This window comes from Lepisosteus platostomus, chromosome 16 (assembly GCF_059453375.1).
Source record: "Lepisosteus platostomus isolate fLepPlt1 chromosome 16, fLepPlt1.hap1, whole genome shotgun sequence".
NCBI classification, from domain to species: Eukaryota; Metazoa; Chordata; class Actinopteri; order Semionotiformes; family Lepisosteidae; genus Lepisosteus; species Lepisosteus platostomus.
The window spans coordinates 6282744-6304051 of record NC_142626.1 but is presented as its reverse complement, the minus strand read 5'-3'; the positions used below and the strand labels follow the sequence as shown (position 1 = coordinate 6304051).

General features: G+C 38.2%; 1 protein-coding gene across 1 annotated transcript in view; it reads left to right on the top strand.

The window, feature by feature from the left end:
- Positions 1–21308, top strand: part of LOC148646745 (NACHT, LRR and PYD domains-containing protein 3-like) — a 2700574-nt gene that overhangs the window by 855998 nt on the left and 1823268 nt on the right. Inside the window, exon 5 of the mRNA XM_088608537.1 lies at positions 17254–17427. Coding sequence (XP_088464663.1) covers positions 17254–17427 — 174 coding nt within the window. The remainder of the gene's footprint in view (positions 1–17253; positions 17428–21308) is intronic.

Sequence of the window (21308 nt, the reverse complement as noted above, 5' to 3'; positions counted from 1 at the left end):
AGCAGGATGAACTGTCAGAGTGTATATTTTGTCGCAGAGTTGCTGCAAGATGTTAACAGTGAAAAAAGTATTTAGAAATGAGTTATTTCAAGATGAAAAAGAAAACATACACGAAACATGGTTTCATTATGACCAGAACCGGTCTTGAGATATTTTTAACTTGATTTACAGTATTTGAGAGGTATGTCTTAACACAGATACTACAGTGCTTAAGTACTGCTCACGTATATGTTTCTAGGTTTATATTATGCATTTCATACGGTCAAATTACTTTTGAGCAACTAATAAGAAGCGCGAAACGGTATGCGTTTTAGTTTCGTTTTGTGCTGGGACCCGTGGATTGATTAGAGATATCAAGTACATACAAATCATTTTTTAAATGTTGTAGTTCGTCTTGAAAAAATGTTACGAGTACATCATCTATCAACAATTACACAGGTTCTGTTTCCATATTGCGGATTTTGGTTACGTAATATTATTTTCTAGATTTCACGTTGTGAATATATGATTTGGGCAAACAGAGCCACAAAGAAGTACATTATTGGTTGTTGTTTTTTTTTTTGCAGTTTTATCTAGAACAAGCGATGCTTAAACCTTTGTCTGATTCTTGTGAAACTATCCACATGACAGTTACAGTACCTAGGAGTTGACTTCAGTGATGTCACTGATGGGATGTTTCTAAAAATCCATCCCCTGTAAAACATCTTCTCTAGTTGTCCTGCATATGTATTCGCTAATGAAGCTGTGTGTTCTGAGCCTGGATCTCTACATTTCTGTATGAACCAGCTTAGAGGGCTAAAGACAGCTTGTGTTTAAATTGAGTTTAAGGCAATTTATGCTTCTAAAGTCATGGTCAGCATTTATTTTTGTACTGTGCTGTAAACTTGTTCTGTGCCAAGTCACATTATTTTATAGCGTTTTTATAGCGTTATCAAATCCGGTGGCACTGTGTGTTAGTTTCCTGACTCCCATGTCACATGGTCTGTGATTGAAACCTGTAAAACCGGTTTAATTCGTCACAGCCAGCACTCTTCAGGTGTGAGGGTCTTCTGCTCAGAATGAAACGCTAAAATGTTTGTGTATATTCTAATGGTAGTGGGGGCAGGGTGTGTGGGAACAGGTTTGGTTGAAATTGCATTGGAGATCTATGTTCTTCACACCTGAAACATTTTCTCTGAAAGCATTTTCTTCGCAGTTTAACCGATCTTGTTACAGCATGTTACAGTTTACTATTATTAACCATATTAATTTTAAGTGCTTAATGTAAAATCTTGTAAAAATATATTTTCATTGTTCAAATATACATTAAGTCTGACTATCATATAATAAGTTAAATACAAAACTAAAGAAAAAATAGGGTTAAATATAATTCAAAATATTTTGCTAACAATGTTAACTGTTTATGAATAATAAAATGTATTAACTAAGGAGTAGGATGGCACAGTTGTTAGTATGTTTTTTGTTTTGTTTCTTTTTCATAAATACAACAGTAGTACCTGATGTCTCAGTGGCTTTCAAAATTAAATTATGCATGCAAACCTGTGAACTAGAAAGATAACTAAGATATCCATCCATTATATTCCATAATATCCATGAAATATATGGCGCTAAAATATGTGGGACGCAGTGGTGGCCTGACACGGTGAGGTGCCCTGGCAGCTGTATGATGCAGTGGTGGCCTGGCACGGTGAGGTGCGCTTGCAGCTATGTGACGCAGTGGTGCCCTGGCACGGTGAGGTGCGCTGGCAGCTGTGTGATGCAGTGGTGGTCGGGTATGTAGAGGTGCACTGGCAGCTGTGTGTTGTGACGCAGTGGTGGCCTGGCACGGTGAGGTGCGCTGGCAGCTGTGTGATGCAGTGGTGGCCTGGTACGGTGAGGTGCGCTGACAGCTGTGTGGTGTGACGCAGTGGTGGCCTGGCACGGTGAAGTGCTCTGGCAGCTGTGTGGTGTGACGCAGTGGTGGCCTGGTACGGTGAGGTGCGCTGGCAGCTGTGTGGTGTGACGCTGTGGTGGCCTGGCACGGTGAGGTGCGCTGGCAGCTGTGTGATGCAGTGGTGGCCTGGCACGGTGAGTTGCGCTGGCAGCTGTGTGGTTTGACACAGCTGGTGGCATGGCACGGTGAGGTGCGCTGGCATCTGTGTGATGCTGTGGTGGTCGGGTATGTAGAGGTGCACTGGCAGCTGTGTGGTGTGACGCTGTGGTGGCCTGGCACGGTGAGGTGCGCTGGCAGCTGTGTGATGCAGTGGAGGCCTGGCACGGTGAGGTGCGCTGGCAGCTGGGTGACGCAGTGGTGGCCTGGCACGGTGAGGTGCGCTGGCAGCTGTGTGATGCAGTGGTGGCCTGGCATGGTGAGGTGCGCTGGCAGCTGGGTGATGCAGTGGTGGCCTGGCACGGTGAGGTGCGCTGGCAGCTGTGTGGTGTGACGCAGTGGTGGAAATGTTCACCATGTTTCACCATGCTGAAAATGTTTGTACCAGACTTTTTTGAGGCCTGTTTAATTGTGTCTGAAGTCTGATGTTGTAAATTTTATTGTTAAAAAGATCCATGAAAATGTCACTACTAAAGTTAGCTGTTACTGTTGGTATTGTAAGTGGCAAGTAGAGCTCATATTTTAGATTTTGTGTAGTTGCTAGCGTTGAACTGTGTGTTGGATGCACATGAATATATTCATTATATGCCAGCGCACCTCACCGTGCCAGGCCACCACTGCGTCACACCACACAGCTGCCAGTGCACCTCTACATACCCGACCACCACTGCATCACACAGCTGCCAGCGCACCTCACCGTGCCAGGCCACCACTGCGTCACACCACACAGCTGCCAGCGCACCTCACGGTGCCAGGCCACCACTGCATCACACAGCTGCCAGCGCACCTCACCGTGCCAGGCCACCACTGCGTCACATAGCTGCAAGCGCACCTCACCGTGTCAGGCCACCACTGCGTAACACCACATAGCTGCCAGCGCACCTCACCATGCCAGGCCATCACTGAGTCAGAGATTAAATAAAACTTCACTCGCACCAAACAAATGTATATTTCTAAATATCACAACATGATTGAATTTAAGTCATTTTAATAACAATGAATAGTCACCTATGCGTTACAATATAAACATTTATATTGATTTAAATCGCATTTAAATCACCTTTATTTAAAACCCATAAATAAAGCTGATACTGTTTAGACTTTTAATTATTTAAAACTGTATTAAAGCAGCACGATACACAATGCAACGTAAATCGCTATCTTTGTCTTCTGTGTAATAATGTTCACCTCTCTGTCCAGCAAATTTATAATAGTAATAATAATGAACTTTATTGTATATGGCGCCTTTAAAGGTGGCTCCTCAAAGCGCTTTACAGGTTAAAAACAATACTGTTAGGCTGGGAAAATGATTTTTTTTTTTAAGAAATACAAAATGAGATATAATGATATGTTCCGGCTTAGACATTAACGAAGAGCATAACGCGTGTACTGTATACACTGCAAGTACAACCCCCCTCTCTGCAGGCTGGCTGTGACGAATTGAACCGGTTTCATGGGTATTTTCAAAGTAGGAGGCGAGATTTCCAGCGAAAGACACCTCCCCCCCCTCAAAAACCCAGTAAGTACAGTACTTACTAGTTAAAGGCTAGGGTCCTCAATGAAATCGCTTTAACATGCTAATGCATTGGTGTAACAGTCTGGGCGTGGCAAGCTTCTAATTTCAACCCGACTACGGCGAAAGGAACCCTTCTTTCATTAGAAGACAATGAACATATTTTAGCCCTGAATGAATTAATAGCAAACATGGTTTACATAAAAGACATTTTTCCAAGAAAGTTTAGCCTTTGTCACTAATGAAACCACTAAATAAAGACATAAATATAAAAATCTTAAGATTTTTAAAATACATGACTTTGCTAAAATTTATTTGAAAATAAAAACAATTACAACCGCCAGGGGAGGGAGGGAACAGGGGAGGGATGTTGGTTTTGCATAAGGGGCGGGGCTATGGAAATTAGGTCTGTTTGGGAATGTGTAGTTACATGTTCTGGCTGTTTGTGAATTATCGTTGTTGAGTATGGAGTGTTGAGGTATTGATTTTGTGTAATGCTTTATGTTGAAAATTGAGGTGGATTTTGTTTATGATAAACAGGATAAACTGGGATGGGAGGAAGGTTTGGTTTTGCATAAGGGGCGGGATTATGATAATTGGAGGACTTTGCGAGAGTAAAATGGTTTGATATTGTAATGCTTACGGCCGACAGGCACTGTGTAAGAGCCGGCGTACCAGAGCAGGTGACGTCACCGCCCTTCCCTGTGATAGCAGGACTACAGCTACTGGGCTGTGGAGAGATCTCTCTTTAGCTCACGGGGCTAGGTCGCTGTAGAGAGACGCGGAAGTCCCGGGTTCGAGCCCCGGACAGTGTGGGGCCGACCTGATGCGACAAGGGCGCCCGCCTGAGCCCCCGTTGCGTTACAATATATTTGATTTTGTATTGTGGTTGTTATCTATGTTTTTGGTTGGTATTATGTTTATATGGTTGTTTTTGTTGGTTGGTTGTTATTATGGTTATTAATAATACGATCTATAGTTGAAATCTGAGCCTAAATAAAAAGAAAAAGCAAGTGATTAGGTTTATGAGCAATCTAATTACTTATTCATTTAAAACGCTATATAAAATAAAGTTTATTATTAAAGTTTATTACGTCTGTTATAGTGGACATAAAAACAAGAGTTCGCTGGCATTATATCCTGGAAGACACAGACCGGCGCCAGACCGGTAAAATGCCTGATGAACTAGGGATTGGACAGTTTCCAAGTGCTTGTACAATCGATGGAAATGTTCAAATAAATGTGCAAAAGAAATAAACAAAATAATCATTTATTTCTTTATCATATTGGGTAGCTAATGTCCTCTCTTTGCTAGTTACTGGCTGTGTTTCTGCATTGGGTAGCAACGGGTGACTGTTCTCAGGCGGAAGATGTAAACAGCTTAATGTTCGTGTTAAATAATTTTTTTAAATTAAAATTCATTCTATACAGCAATCGCATATTTGGGTACCGTTTCATAAAACTTTCATGCTTAAAATGTTTAGGGAGAAATAGAAGACTGGTGTGTATTTTTTCCTTAAACTACCAAGACCAGCCATACACAGTACAGTTTACATACATACAGTAATGTTTATGTTCCTAAATTAATATCGTTTATGACCTTCAGATGGGTTATGCTCCTCTTCTTTTTATGCTCAGCTACTAAAATTTTGAATGGCTGCATCTGTATTTAGAGGCAACTTGTTTAAATAACTAACTAGGTATGGATACTGATGTGCAAGAGAGGTGGAAAGGCTTTCCTTAAGCAAGCACTATAAAATCATTTATCCTCAGTGAGATGCTGCCATCTCATAGTGGGTTTCTAACACTGTGTATAGTTCCATCCACACAGTGCCTTTACTTCCATCCATTTTCTTATCTCTTTATCCAGTACAGAGGATTTGGAGCCTATCCCAGTAAGCAACGGACACAAGGCAGAATACACCCTGGACACAGCACCAGTCCATCACAGGACAGACAGACACAAACACACACGTATCAGGGCCAGTTTTCCCATAAGCCAATTAACCTACCAGTATGTTTTGGAGTGCGAGAGGAAATCATATCACAGATATGGAGAAAAAACACGGAATCCAAAAAGAACATGCAAACTCCACACACACAGGATGGCAGGAATTGAACCTAGGGCCCCAGTGCTGCAAGATAGCAATTCTAACCACTTGGCCACCATTAGAAATGGATGGATTGCTTAGTTAAAATTCTAGTTCAGAGGTATGAATGCATAATTTAATTTTGAAAGCCACTGAGACATCTGGTTCTGTTGTATTTATGAAAAAAAACATACTAACAAACTAGTTCAGGTGGGTAGCTGCGTCAGCATGCGTAGGCTGCAAAGGAACAAGTAATAGGTTTATTCCATGCTGAAAAAAAGAAGAAAGAGAACACAACGTTGTGTTCTCTTTCTTCTTTTTTTCAGCATGGAATAAACCTATTACTTGTTCCTTTGCATACTAACAAACTGCCATCCTATTCCTTAGTTAATAAATTTTATTTTTATAAACAGTTAACATTGTTAGCAAAATATTTTGAATGATGTTTTAGCCTATTTTTCTTTAATTTTGTATTTAACTTATTTTCTGGTAGTCAAATTTAATGCATATTTGAACAATAAAAATACGGTATTACAAGATGCGGGGAAAAGTGCAACAATTTATTACAGTGCTAAATTTAATATTATTGATTACTAATAGTTTATGCTAACACCTAACTTTCTAAATTAGATGTGTTCAAAACAATGAACTAAATGTAACATAGCATTAAGAAATACAATCGAGAATAGTTTTGTGGTGTATGTATAGATTAAACTTTTCTAAAACGTATAACAAAATAAAAGACAATTAAAATCTGTAATCTTTCCACGTGTAATGTCATTAGAAAGTACAACAAGTTCCTGCTTTGTCTAATGATGGTATCAAAAAGTAGTCTAAGTGGTGAGAAACCTGTGCTTAATGATAATTAAGGGACTTAGAAGTCAAAGAAAATGATTTACATTTACGTTGTTTAATTTTAAGCACTAAGTTATGAATGCAGACGCAGAACGGCCATTGTGCAATAAAGAGCTCAGCGCTTCCTCCCTCTCTCTGACGGAGCGAAGTGGGTGGTACGCTATTTTAAGAGCCTCTGATTGGGAGAAAAATACCTGATGATCTGTTCTACATACCAGGAATACAACAGAATATGATTTTTTCTATTCGAAACATGTGTTGTCTTTATGAAATTTGTGTATTTTAAACGTTTAATTAAGAAGTAAAAACCTTACAGCATACACAGATTCTAAGCTGATCACGAGGAAGAAAAATCAGCTGTTTTTTTGCTCATAAAAAGTGGTTATTAACTATCAAAACCTGTTTTTATAGGTTTAAAAGTCATGCAATGTCTAAGTTAAGCAGGAACACATCATTATATACCATGTTTTATTTATTTTTTAAAAATTTAAAAAATATTTTTCCCATCTTATTTTTATGCCATTTTTTTTACCACGCTCGAATATTCTTTTGTCCATATCTTCGCAAGTGAAACACAGAAAGCCTTCAAACCAAATGCATTTTAAAGACCACGACTTGTGAAAATTTTCACAACCTCTACATAAACATATCAGTGAGCTAATTATTTTTTCTGACAATCGGGGAAACAGGATTTTGCTTGATGCGCAATTATGCACCATCTTTGTCAGATTATGAATCAATAAAAGTATTTAATTAAACACGCGATTTTAACATAATATGTCTGTATTCCTAAATTAATATCATTTATGAGCACGTGGAAAGGCATGGTGAATCGGAGATTCTCAAAACTTACTTTGTATGATTGGAAACGGATATGTTATCGGATCAACGAAATGCTGTGGTGTTACTTTTTGTCAATGAAAAAATAAAGTATTGTCGTTTAAATTCTTAATTGGAAAATGACTGTCTTTCAGCAGTGACTGGGATTTGTAACCAGGCGTTTTCTGGTGACAGCACAAATGCTGTACATGAGATGGTAAGCTTTATTAGCTCCCCCTGGCAGTTTTACAAGGTGATTCCGGATACTATTAACATAACCTAATTTGCATGCAGTATGCTGTGATATGACGCATTGATATGTGACACGCCCACCGCGTTGTACCGCAACATACCTTGCTCGTTTTGAATGGCTGCATCTGTAATATAGTCAGAAGGAGCATGTAAAAACTTTTCCAAACTAACCACATGTACAGATGCAGCCATTCAAAACGAGCGGGCGATACCGCTTATTTTGCGGTGCGCTTTACGCAGTCTACCGCGAGTTACCGTAGGTTCTCCTGTAATACCGCAAGTAAAATAATAGTATCCGGAATTTCCACAAGGTGGAGCTAATAAAGCTCAACCTCTCATGTTTGGGCTGTAGCCATCAAAGTCTTTAACGAAGATATTACTAATAGTATTAATAATGAATGACCTTGGACAAGCTGTAAACTCAAAGTATTGCCCTGGTCCACATTCTTTTTTTCATTGACCGTCTTTGTAAAAGTAACACCACAGCATTTCGCAATCACGCATTTGTTTCCAATCATACAAAGTACAGTAATTTTTGAGAATCGATTCACGATGCCTTTCACATGCTCCTAAAAGAGATTGATTTAGGAACATAAACATATTACCGTATGCAAACTGTACTGTATACAGTATGTATATGTATATTTAATGTCTTAACTGTGCCCGTTTAAGTATTGAATATTTATATGGAATTTTAACACTGAAGGGAAATCTTAGTAGCTGAGCATAAAAAGAATAGGAGCATACTGTAACGCGTGTGAAGGCCATAAACAATATTAATTTTGGAACTTAAACATACAGCATATGGCTGGTCTCGGTACTTTAAAGAAAACATACACACCAGTATTCCATTTCTCCCTAAACATTTTAAGCATCAAAGTTTTTAACTAACGTGATACCGGAGTCAACAAGCATACTTTTAGAATTTGATTAAATAGGAATATAATATGGAATCGCGTATCTAAAGAAATTAATAACGATATAATTATATTCATGTACCCACAACATAAGAATAGTACACGCTGTACATTGTCTGTTGATAATGTTTCTGTAGTGCTTTTTCAGCACTCTCTATGTGACCTTGCCGGTGGTGCTGTGGGTTAGGTTCCTGACTCCCATGTCGCACGGTCTGTGATCAAATACTGTTGGAGCCATGAATTTTTTTTAACAAACATTTCTTTGAAATAATTAAACGTTTCCCTGGCTCAGAGATTAAATAAAACCTCACTTGCACCAAACAAATTTATATTTCTAAATATCACAACATGATCGAATTTAAGTCATTTTAATAACAATGAATAGTCACCTAGGCGTTACAATATAAACATTTATATTGATTTAAATCGCGTTTTGATTTAAATCGCAAATGCGGGTTTAAATATATGTGTTTTTTTATTCACAATCAGACAAATGCAACATAAATCGATATCTTTGTCTTCTTAGTATCTTAATAAACTTTCAGCATAGCTTTCTCCCCGTTTAGATTTATTTTTCTTGGGATCTTGGGATCAAACGTGGAAAGATTAGATTGTAATCGTTTTTATTTTTTAAATACATTTTAGAAAAGTGTAATCTATACTAAAAAGCTGTACACCACCTGCTATAAAGATACATATTGTAATACTTTCGGGTTCGGATAGGACAGACACAAGAACTCAGACTTGCAGAGTTAAAGCAAGTTAAAGCCTTGATTTTATATATCACCTTTAAAAGTGGCATCTCAAAGCAAAGTAAATACCCAACACTGATTGTACCCATCTGTCATGCTAATAAAGCACCTTGAATTGAATTGAGAGAGACAGAGAGCACAGCAGCACAGGACAGCACAGCACAGGACAGACAGGCATCGCGTATCTAAGGAAATAGCAGTATAACCTTCTTCATGCACAAACAGTGGCATGTTACATTATTAATTTGGGTGTCTCCTCTTGCCAGAAAGCTCTAAATTGCATTTTGAGTGCGGTTTTTGACTTTTTTTAAATTGCAACCCGTAAATAAAGCTGATACTGTTTAGACTTATATTAGGATTTAGACTTATATTAGGATTATATTCTTTGTGAAAAGTGATAGTCTTTTAACCTTTTCTGTGAATTCGCTTGTTATCTAACAAATGCATACTTTTAGAATTTGATTAACAGGGAATATAATACAGAATTGCGTATCTAAACAAATTAATAACAATATAATTATATTCATGTACTGTCTGGCGGTATAAACTGAAGAGGTTAGTTAATGCGACATGGAATTATTAAGAATAATCACCTCTTTTTACAATTTAGAACAAATTCCACTCAGTGGTCGGTGCATTGTTATCTCAATCACCTGCTAATTCGTTTTACACCACTGGACGACAGGAGAATGTGACTGTACTGTATCTGTACAGAATGTGTGTTTCAATCAATACAGTAATTGATTAAAATCGCAATCGCGTGTTTAATTAAATGCCTTTTTGATTCACAATCTGAAAATGAAAACCGCGGTAAAGCCACCTTGAATAAAAAAAAAAAAAAAACGATTTTGGCACGCCTGTAGCATTTTCGCGAAACCTCCTAGAGTTGTGAGAACACTTGCTTTGTGTATAAAGTACATTCTGAATGTTTTCACAGCCTTCACTTTGTCGTTTTTTATGCCATTTTTTGACCACGCACGGATATTCCTTCGTCCGTATCTTCGCAAGGGAATCAGTGCGACTTTTAATACTAATTAAGTGACCGCGGGCACTTTCCACCCCCTCTACATTCTCAGAGTAGAACAGACTAACCTTCTAATGAAAGACGGTCCACCCCCCACGGACAGGAAAAGTGCCCACAGGCACTTAAACTTAATATGGTCAGTAACAGTAAACACTAACATGGTCAGAAGGAGCACGTACAAACGTTTCCGAAATAACCACATGTAAGACTCTGATCCTTAAAATGTTTCGGGAGAAAGTGGAATACTGGTGTGTATTTTTTCTTTGAACTACCAATACCAGTCATATACAGTCTGTAACGTAGGGATTTCTATATGTCTTTATTTAGTGGTTACATTAGTGACAAAGGCTAAACATTTAGCTTCAGTAACGCCTACATATCTCCCCTTTTTATAAAATGACATGGTTGAAAACTGTTCCAGAGCCACTGTTGTTTCATCAGTGAAAAGTATATCATGAAATGCCTCTCCCTGTTCAATCTACAGGAAAAAAAGAAAAGGAGCATAAAGCGTCTGATGGTCATAAATGATATTCATTTAGGAACGGCATCAGAGATATGTTTTTAACTGCACTGCATCGGAGAGAATACCATTGTGTGTTTTTTTTTTTTTTTACTCCCTGGCGGAAACTGGCTTCCATAAGAATCAGTATGGCTCAGAGATTAAATAAAACTTCACTCACACCAAACAAATGTATATTTCTAAATATCACAACATGATCGAATTTAAGACATTTCAATAACAATGAATAGTCACCTAGGCGTTACAATATAAACATTTATATTGATTTAAATCGTGTTTAAATCGCCTTTATTTAAAACCCATAAATAAAGCTGATACTGTTAGGACTTTTAATTATTTAAAACTGTATTACAGCAGCACAATGCACAATGCAACGTAAATCGCTCTCCAGCAAATTAACAACAGTAATAATAATGAACTTTATTGTATATGGCGCCTTTAAAGGTGGCCCCTCAAAGCGCTTTACAGGTTAAAAACAATAACAACAATACTGTTAGGCTGGGCAAACAATTTTTTTTTAAGAAATACAAAATGAGATATAATGATGTGTTCCAGCTTAGACATTAACGAAGAGCATAACACGTGGCGGCGTAGCGGTCGGCTCTGGCTTTCCCATCTACTGTATACCGATACACTGCAAATACAACCCCCCTCTCTGCGGGAGTGCTGGCTGTGACGAATTAAACCGGTTTCACAGGTATTTTCAAAGTAGAAGGAGGTGAGATTTCCAGCGAAAGACACCTCCCCCCTCAAAAACCCAGTAAGTACAGTACTTACTAGTTAAGAAAGGCTAGGCTCCTCAATGAAATCGCTTTAACATGCTAATGCGTTGGTGTAACAGTCCGGGCGTGGCAAGCTTCTAATGTCAACTCGACTACGGCGAAAGGAACCCTTCTTTCATTGGAAGACAATGAACATATTCTAGCCCTAAATGAATTAATAGCAAACATGGTTTACATAAAAGACATTTTTCCAAGAAGGTTTATAATAATACGATCTATAGTTGAAATCTGAGCCTAAATAAAAAGAAAAAGCATTTTCAGAGAGCAATTACGCTGTGTTTATGTAGAATAAGTGATTAGGTTTATGAGCAATCTAATTACTTATTCGTTTAAAACGCTATATAAAATAAAGTTTATTAATAATTTGCTGGACAGAGCGGTGAACATTATTATGCATAAGACAAAGATAACGATCCTGATCAGTTTAGAAATCTGTGTACGCTGTAAGGTTTTTACTTCTTAAACTTTTAAAATACACGTTTCGAAATCCTCTTCCTGGTACAGTATGTATAGCAAACTGGTGTCAGATGGTGTCAGCCAATCACCATTCTGAAGCCCTATCATAATCTCTGGTATGGGGAGACCCCAGAATTCTGTCCCATAGTTTAGACAGATGATAGATACTTTTATTGATCCTGTGAGGGAAATAAAGTAAATCATTTTCATTTTAGGAAATTATTAAACGCTCGGTTAAAAGCAAAGGAGATTGTCTGTTATAGTAGACATAAAAACAAGAGTTCGCTGGCATTATATCCTAGAACAGTGGTTCTCAAACTTTTTGGACCAAGTACCACCCCTAATCCAACCAAAGCATCCAAGTACCACCTACTCTACAAGTCATCATCTCATAGGAACCCCAGAAATTATCAATGACCAACATGAGCGCATGTGCACACACACTCAGACATACATATAATAAATATTATAATAATAAACTTTGTTTGATATATTAAAATGTGGCTTCTCAAAGTGTTTTACAGAAAAAAAAACACAAAAATAAAAAAGCACCATTTCAGTGAGAGGGGTGAGCCTGTTTAGTCGAGCAAAGCAGATGTGAATTAATTTTTCGAGCCTTGATACAATTCACAACAGTCTAAAAGATTTTAAATCGTCAGGCATTTTCTTGACGGCAAAGGTCTCGCGGTGGATGTTGCAATGAAACCATAATTTCTGGAGCAACCTCTCTAATTCGTGCAACTACACCGCTGTGTCGGCTTGTCATTGCTCTAGCACCGTCTGTACAAACTCCGACACATTAGCTCCACATTAACTCTGATACAGTAGCTTTTTTAAAATACAATTGGTCACTTGCGTCCATAGTACGCATTCCTATAGAGTGGTATAGAATTACAGAGTATCTCTTGTGTCCACTGAAGTATTAGCGTGCACTGTACCGTAGTACGTAGGCTGCGTATTCGACACGTATAAAAATACAAAATATGAAAACCTGTCCTGATTTTTTCAGCGCACACAACACAGTTCCACGGTCATTTGGCGTACCAGCTGGCGGCACTCCACGTACCACTGCCGGTACGCGTACCACAGTTTGAGAACCACTGTCCTAGAAGACACAGACCGGCGCCAGACCGGGAGAATGCCGGCAGCGTAAAAGAAAATGCCGGATGAACTAGGGATTGGACAGGTTCCAAGTCCTTATACAATCGATGGAAATGTTCAAATAAATGTGCAAAAGAAATAAACAAAATAATCATTTATTTTTTTATCATATTGGCTAGCTAATGTCCTCTCTTTGCTAGTTAGTGGCTGTGTTTCTGCGTTGGGTAGCAACGGGTGACTGTTCTCAGGCGGAAGATGTAAACATTTCCGTTAATTTCCGTGTTAAATAATTTTTTAAAATTAAAATTCATTCTATACAGCAATCGCATATTTGGGTACCGTTTCATAAAACTTTCATGCTTAAAATGTTTAGGGAGAAATGGAAGACTGGTGTGTATTTTTTCTTTAAACTACCAAGACCAGCCATACACAGTACAGTTTACGTACATACAGTAATGTTTATGTTCCTAAATTAATATAGTTTATGACCTTCAGATGCGTTATGCTCCTCTTCTTTTTATGCTCAGCTACTAAAATTTCCCTTTAGTGGTAAAATTCCATATAAATATTCAAAACTAAGCGGATTAAAATGTGCACAGTAAAGACATTAAATGATTAAATCTTTTCACTACCAACCAATGCACCACGAGTGCCCCTGTCAATCACTTACCGCGGTGCCCTGCGGTGGCTTGTGGGTAGTTTACCGTACTGCGGGTTTGTACCGCGCATTTTGAATGGCTGCTTCAAACTAGATGCGCCAACAGTAGTGATCAGTGACGTGAGTCCTGTAGGGCTTGGAGCAGTATTGCTACAAAGACAAGAACATGGACAGAACAAACCAGTGGCATTTGCAAGTCGCTTACTTACCCCAACAGAAAGGCATTACTCGGAAATAGAGTGTGAAGCCTTGGGTTGTGTTTGGGCAGTGGAACATTTTAGGACATGTTTATGGGGAGGCAAGTTCACACTTCAAATGGATCATAAACCCCTCAACACCTCTTGTAACTCTTTTGAGTTAGTGAATGTGGAAGATGGCTCAAAAATAATGAGAAATGTAAAACATCTTCGACACGCTCCTCCATTGGATCTTGATTTTGAATCTGCAGAAACAGAAAATGCTGAGAATACAAGACTTTCTGATGTGGAGGACTCAGACAGTGGAGAGTCAGTAACTTTACCCAGAAGTGAAGTAACAACCAGAAGTGGCAGGGTTATCAGGAAACCGGCTCGTTACAGAGACATTTAAAAATATAGGACTTGCACAGCTCTCCAAATGTTAAATTGCTCTATTTTGTTTGTTATCTATGTAGATGTTGCTTAGACTGCTAGAAATGAGGTGATATTTAGAAGTGACTTAAGTGAACTAAAATTTGAGTTGGTACGCATAGAAATTGTTGTAAAATGTGTTGAATAGAAATGGAAGGTTTTACATACATTTTGTTGTAATAGTTAATAACCGTTTACTGTGTGTTGATATAGAACTGTTACAATTGTATGGTAAAGTTATGGACTTTAAAAATAACAAAGGAAGGGATGTAGTATAGTGAGTAGACATCGCGAGACAACAGAACGAGAGAGTAGAAGGCGGGAATATATGGTGTAAGGGCGTGATCTGTGTAGTTAATAAAATAGTTAAAATAATATAAGAACGGCTCTTTATTAAGATACACAACAGATATAAAGACTCGGAAATGTGTTATATAGCGTTTGATAGTGGTTGCTCGGAGCCTGGGATAATGCTGGCATTTTAGAAACTTTCTACATGCGTGCGAATACCGTGACACAAGGAAAACGAAGGAAAAAGTAATTTTGTGAGCATGAATTGTAAATCGTTCCCACGATATAACTTTTTTTCCTACTGATGGCCCCTCCCGGGCTCCGTAACAAAGTGTTATCACACTTAAATTATTTAAACGAATACCTCTCCCACGTGTCTCTGTCAAAACTGCTGAGGTATGTAGAGCACCTCCTATTACCAGACTGGGACCGTGCAGTGATGAGCAAGATGTGGTCTCACTCCTGTCATGACCAAAGAAAAATTTGTGCCTCTTCAAAAATACCTTAAATTTATTCTGCAGACCCACAGCTAATAGAAAATCACCTTGTTTTTGTCATATTGGGTCTCTGTCACAACTGCTGGGGTTGATAAGACCACCCAGACTGGGACCATGCAGTGATGCACAGGGAGTGGTCTCACTCCCCTCCCAAACAAACAAAAAATTGTGCCTCTCCAAAAGTAGCTCAAATCTATTCTATAGACATAATAGTACATAACCATGTCTTTGCTTAAGTTGACTTTACCTGGTCCAGGAATTTTTTTTCTTAAGCAGGGTTTAGGCTTTCATTTCATTTTGAAAGGTGCTGCCAAGCTAGTGTCACTTAATGTAGCTAGCAGTACATTACAATTTGGCAGTACTGCTACATTAGCAGTAGGCTGCAGTATGTGTCCCAAAAGCCTAATATACTCACAGATTGATTCAGGTCTGTTTCAGGTGGAGGCACTGCCAAATTAAAAGTGTCATTTTGTTATGCCACATTAAGAACATTACCATCGGTCACATTAAGAACCTAGGTCATCCTGTGTGTTATATACTGTATGAATTTAATGTTGTACCTCTGGTTATGGTTTCACTTCTGTGTTGATATTCAGGTACACTTTCACTGCTATAGCACCTGAACCTGTCTGACCCCCATGTTGACTCTCTTGATCCAACTCTTCTCTTACCTTATTCTGACCTTCAGCAGCCCTGCTGTTGTGTTTAGGGTGAGTTATGTCAGTAAGAAGAGAATTGCACCCAGTGCACTTTCTGCTGGGCCAGAGCCAACTCCTCTTCTACAAGAGCAGGATAAACACAGTCTCAGGCAGAGGGTCTGTAGAGGGAGTGAGAGTTTGAGGGGTTGGTGAAGAGCAGGATCTCACTAGAATTCCTCTAGTAAAACTGGAGATACTGTAATTGTTTGGGGTGCTATACTGTAAGGGTTCTAGTGAATACAAGCTATATTTTAGTTCAACCAGGTTAAATAAACATGTACCGTGCTCATTGAACTTGAGGGGGTCCGAAGCTACGTGTCCCTAGAGTAAAAAGCTGGAGAGCGAGAATCACAACAGCACTATGGAGAGATCCAGAGTGTACGGATCAACTAATGAGCTTGGAGGTGTGGGTGAGTTTAAATTCAATAGACAGGGGGAAAAAGGCAGAGATTATCAGGAAAAAAGAGGAACAGAAGGGACTGGATTAGGATTGGTAAAATGTCTGGAGAGGATGAACATAGTGCAAGGCATCCACATTCATTCTCAAAGAAAAAACACTCAGGATGTGCGGTTGTGTTCCGGCTGCTGTTGTGTTCAGGGTGAGTTATGTTAGTAAGAAGAGAATTGTACCCAGTGCTCTTTCTGCTGGGCCAGACCCAGCTCCTCTTCTGCAAGAGCAGGATTAACACAGTCTCAGGTGGAGGGTCTGTAGAGGAGGAGAGTGTTTGAGGGGTTGGTGAGGAGCAGAATGTCTCTAGAATTCCTCCAGTAAAACTGTAGACTCTTGTCTGAAGGTGTTGGTGTGTTTTGACTATGTTACATGTGGGAGTCTGGGAGTCTGTCTTTTCGTTAAATGGGAAAGTTGTTTTTCTCAAAATATCTGCAAACATCAAAATCTCCAGTCCACTTACTCCAGTATTGGTCATTTACATTTGGGATTAATAAACCAATTGAAGAAATACAACAACACTGTAACTAACTAAAATAACTATAAGAAGATGACATCAAAATAAAATATAATAATAAATGTGAAGCAATTTTTATTATGGTTAAAAGTCAAAGTCTTTCTATTTCTGTTTCCCATTTCCAGTCACTGTAGCTCCGTGTGTCTCCCTGTGTCCCACTGTCTCCCTTACTGAGAATTTCTTCTCATCTTTCTTCTTCCTCCTGGAACCCAAATTTTGAAGGTGTTATCTTCATCATCCTCATCCATGGACACTCTGAGATGGATAATGACATGATGTTGTATATTACTGCTGAGCTGGGTGTTGTAGTGAAGACTTGGAAAGAAAGATGTGGATGAGCTGTGCTCCTGTCTTTTTTGTCTGCAGGATGTGGGAATGTGGACTAACAGAGAGTTGTTGTGAAGATCTGGCCTCTGCTCTTCAGTCTCAACACTCCAGTCTGACAGAGCTGGATCTGAGTAAAAATAACCTGGGGGATTCAGGAGTGAAACTGCTGTCTGCAGCTCTGAGGGATCCCAACTGTAAATTAACAACACTGTGGTAAGTGAACACTGGTGATTTCTTTGTTTTTTATTGTTTGATGTAGATATTCTGAAACGCACAACATTCACTTTTTCTCATGCATCAGAAAGAAACACCTAGGAAGTACAAAACAAGAAAGAAAGAGGGCATACAGAAAGACAAAAAACTGTTACGCAACTTTATACAAGTTCTTGTCTCTGGCTTCTTTGTTAATATCTCATTGCTGAGAGACTCGACATGCAATCTTTCCCACTTTGCCCATCTTTTTATAGATATGTTTACGTTGTTGTTGATTTATAATTCTGTGGGTAACATTGTTTATGAGATTTCATTCATAGAGTCCTTCTTCATTTGAACACAAGGTCTGTTCAGCTTTAACCAGTTTCTAGTGATTTATTTCATGGCTGCCGTCTTGACAGTTCTAAACAAGTATCTTTCTGCCTCTGAAGGCAGCTCATCTGGTGTTTGTCCCAGAAGAAAAAGGACTCCAAATAAGGATTGTTGTATATTTCTTCAAGATTTTGAAGACTGGGCCAACCCAAATTTCTCATTTGTATCTTACTCTTAACTGTTGTATTCCTACTGTATTTTTTAATATTCTATATACATCTGAAAGGATGTAGCTGTGGAAGTGAGTTAGGTATGCAAACTTTATCAATATGTTAACCTCTTATTTTAGTCTCATTTAATTCTTCTCAGCTTTGAATTTCCCCAGTGTTTTCTCCTCTCTCTGTGTGCTTTAACCTTGCCTGTTTGACCACGTCTTGCACTGATCCCTGTGCACTGAACCCTGCATGTTAAACGACTCTGCCTGGTGCTTTAATCAGTTCCTCTCAGCTCAACCCTTCCATTTCGATCGCGTCTCTAGTTTCACTTTCTCCTGCCTGCCCTGCTTGCTTCCAGCAGAGCCCGCACCTGGATTCAGTCTCCAGCTTACTGCTTCCATCAGCTCAGTGCAGGAGATATCACACTGGGGCCCTAGGTTCAATTCCAGACCTGGGGTGCTATCTGTATGGAGTTTGTATGTTCACCCCATGTTTGTGTGGTGTTCCAGTTTTCTCCTACAGTCCACAAACATGCTGGCAGGTTAATAGACTTGTGGGAAAGCTGGCACTGGTATGAGTGTGTGCTCTTTGATAGACTGGCATCCTGTCCAGGGTTCAATCCTGCCTTGTGTCCAGTGCTTCCTGGGACAGGCTCTGGGTAACTGTGACCCTGAATTGGATAATTGTTTATTAAAAGTTATGTTGATGGTGTTAAAATGCAGCACTACCACTTTGTCAATTAGCTGACAGTATAAACATATCCCTGTAATGACAGATAAAGTCAAATTTCAGGACAAACTTCAGTCTAGATTTATTTGGGAGGGAAGAAAACCTCAGGTAAAACCTACAGCACTCAAACACTCCCAGATCTACAGTCTAACGTCTGTGCAGCTCAGCTTAAAGCTTCAACTACCTGAGTGACCACTCTTCAGCAAAAGGTATTCATCTCACTTAAAACATTATGTTTTACACCTAGTATAACTCAAAGCATTATGAAAATAATTAAATTCTGCAATTTAAATACATTAATCACTTAGAAAAACTCAAGAAAGGAATACACTGTAGTTGTTTTGAGGGTAGAGAGAAATAGCATGGCACCCTGACTTTAAACCACACAAAATAGACAGAAGTTTTAGAAATGGTCATTGAGGGGCATAAGACAGAAACAAGGAGGAAGACAGAAATCCTGGAAGTACATTCATTCTTGTTGTCCCAATCCTTCCCAAGAGCAAGGGAGAAATTAATTTCCAGTTTTTTAAGTTTTGCTTCATGTCAGAATAATGTCAGATTCTGTCTGCACTGCTTCTCGGAGGTTTCTACTAATGTAGGATCTAAATGATGGAAACAATGATTTGGACGAGCTGTGCAGATGTTCAGCTGTGAGCCTGTCTTTTTGTCTGCAAGATGAGTGAGTGTGGACTTACAGAGAGATGTTGTGAAGATCTGGCCTCAGTTTAACACTCTAGTCTGAGAGAACTCTATCTGAGTAACAATAACCTGGGGAATTCAGGAGTGAAACTGTTGTCTACCACTCTAAGGAATCGCAACTGTAAATTAACAGAACTGTGGTAAGTGAACACTGGTGATTTTTGTGTTTTTTTATGTGCTAATGCTGAGACACAACATTTTCTTTTTCACATGCATCAAATAATTAACACCTAGGAAGTACAAAACGAGAAAGAAGGAGGGCATATAGAAAGATAAAAAAACTATTACGTGATTATATACAAGTTGTTGTGTGTGGTTTCTTTGTTAACACCTCATTACATATTAACATGACATATTAGACATCTCAACATGCAATCTTTCCCACTTTGCCCATCTTTTTTACACATACTATATATAGGGATGCAGCCATTTAAAATGCACGGAGTAAACTGCTGTAAAACAAGGAATCACCTTGTAAAACTGCCAGGTGGAGCTAATAAAGCTTAACATCTTATGTACAGCATTTGAGCTGTCACCAGAAAACACATGGTTTCGAATCCTGATCACTGCTGAAGGACAGTCTTTTTCCAATTAAGAATTTAAGTTGTATACTCTTTAGATGTTTAATAATTTTAAACTGTGTATTACAGCATGTTAAGCATTAAACATTAAAAATTTGGTATATTTTATAAAAGCAAGATTACTCAGTTGGACAAAAGTACACAACCTTCCACCTGCATCATAAATATTTTAATTATGCAGAAATATTTGATGCATCAAAGTCTTTCCGAAGATATTACTAATAGTATTAATAATGAATGACCTTGGACAAGCTGTAAATTCAATGTATTACCGTGGTAATTACACGTATTACACTTTCTTTGTAACCGTCTTTGTAAACGAAAATACTTTATTTTTTAATTGACAAAACGTAACACCAAAGCACTTCTGATCACTTATTGATTTCCAATCATACAAATTAAGTTTTGAAAATCTCTGATTCACCATGCCTTTCACATGCACATAAACGATATTAATTTAGGAACATAAACATATTATGTAAACTGTATATGGCTGGTATTGGTAGTTTAAATAAAAAATACACACCAGTATTTCTAAACATTTTAAGTATCAAAGTCTTACATGTGGGTATTTTGGAAACGTTTTTATGTGCCTGTTCTGACTATATTAAGTTTATATACATTGTAGAAAATTACTGTACTGTATAGTGTTTGAACATTTTCTGCGAATATTTTGTTTTCACAGTAAAAACACGCATACTTTTTAGAATTTGATTAATAGGGAATATAATATGGAATTGCTTATCTAAAGAAATTAATAACGATATAATTATATTCATATACTATAGCTCAAATTATCACAGTAGTACACTTTCTTTGGAAATGTCTGTATCAGTTTCACTCCTTCCCATGTGATTACTTCTGTGGCCTAATGGGTTAGGCATGTGCTTTATTTACCCCCATTACCCACATTTTGATTAAAATCGCAAACGCGTGTTTAATTAAATGCCTTTATTGATTCACAATCTGACAATGCATTGTAAATCGTTATCTTTTTCTTTTAAGTCCCTTAGGTAACTTTAAGCATAGCTTTCTCACCATTTAAATTTATTTTTCATACCATCGTTAAACACAGCAGGAGCGTAATGTATTTCCTAATGGTATCACACGTGGGAAAATTAGATTGGAATCATTTTTATTTTTTTAATACATTTGAGAAGAGTGTCATCTATACAAAAAAAGTTGTATTTATTTAATACCACTTGATAGTTATATTAATAGAGATAAGAATTAAAGTTGTATACTGTTTAGACTTGTAATCATTGTAAACTGTATTACAGCATGTTAAGCATTAAACGTGAAAAAGTTGGTATATTTTATAAAAGCAAGATTGCTCAGTTTTACA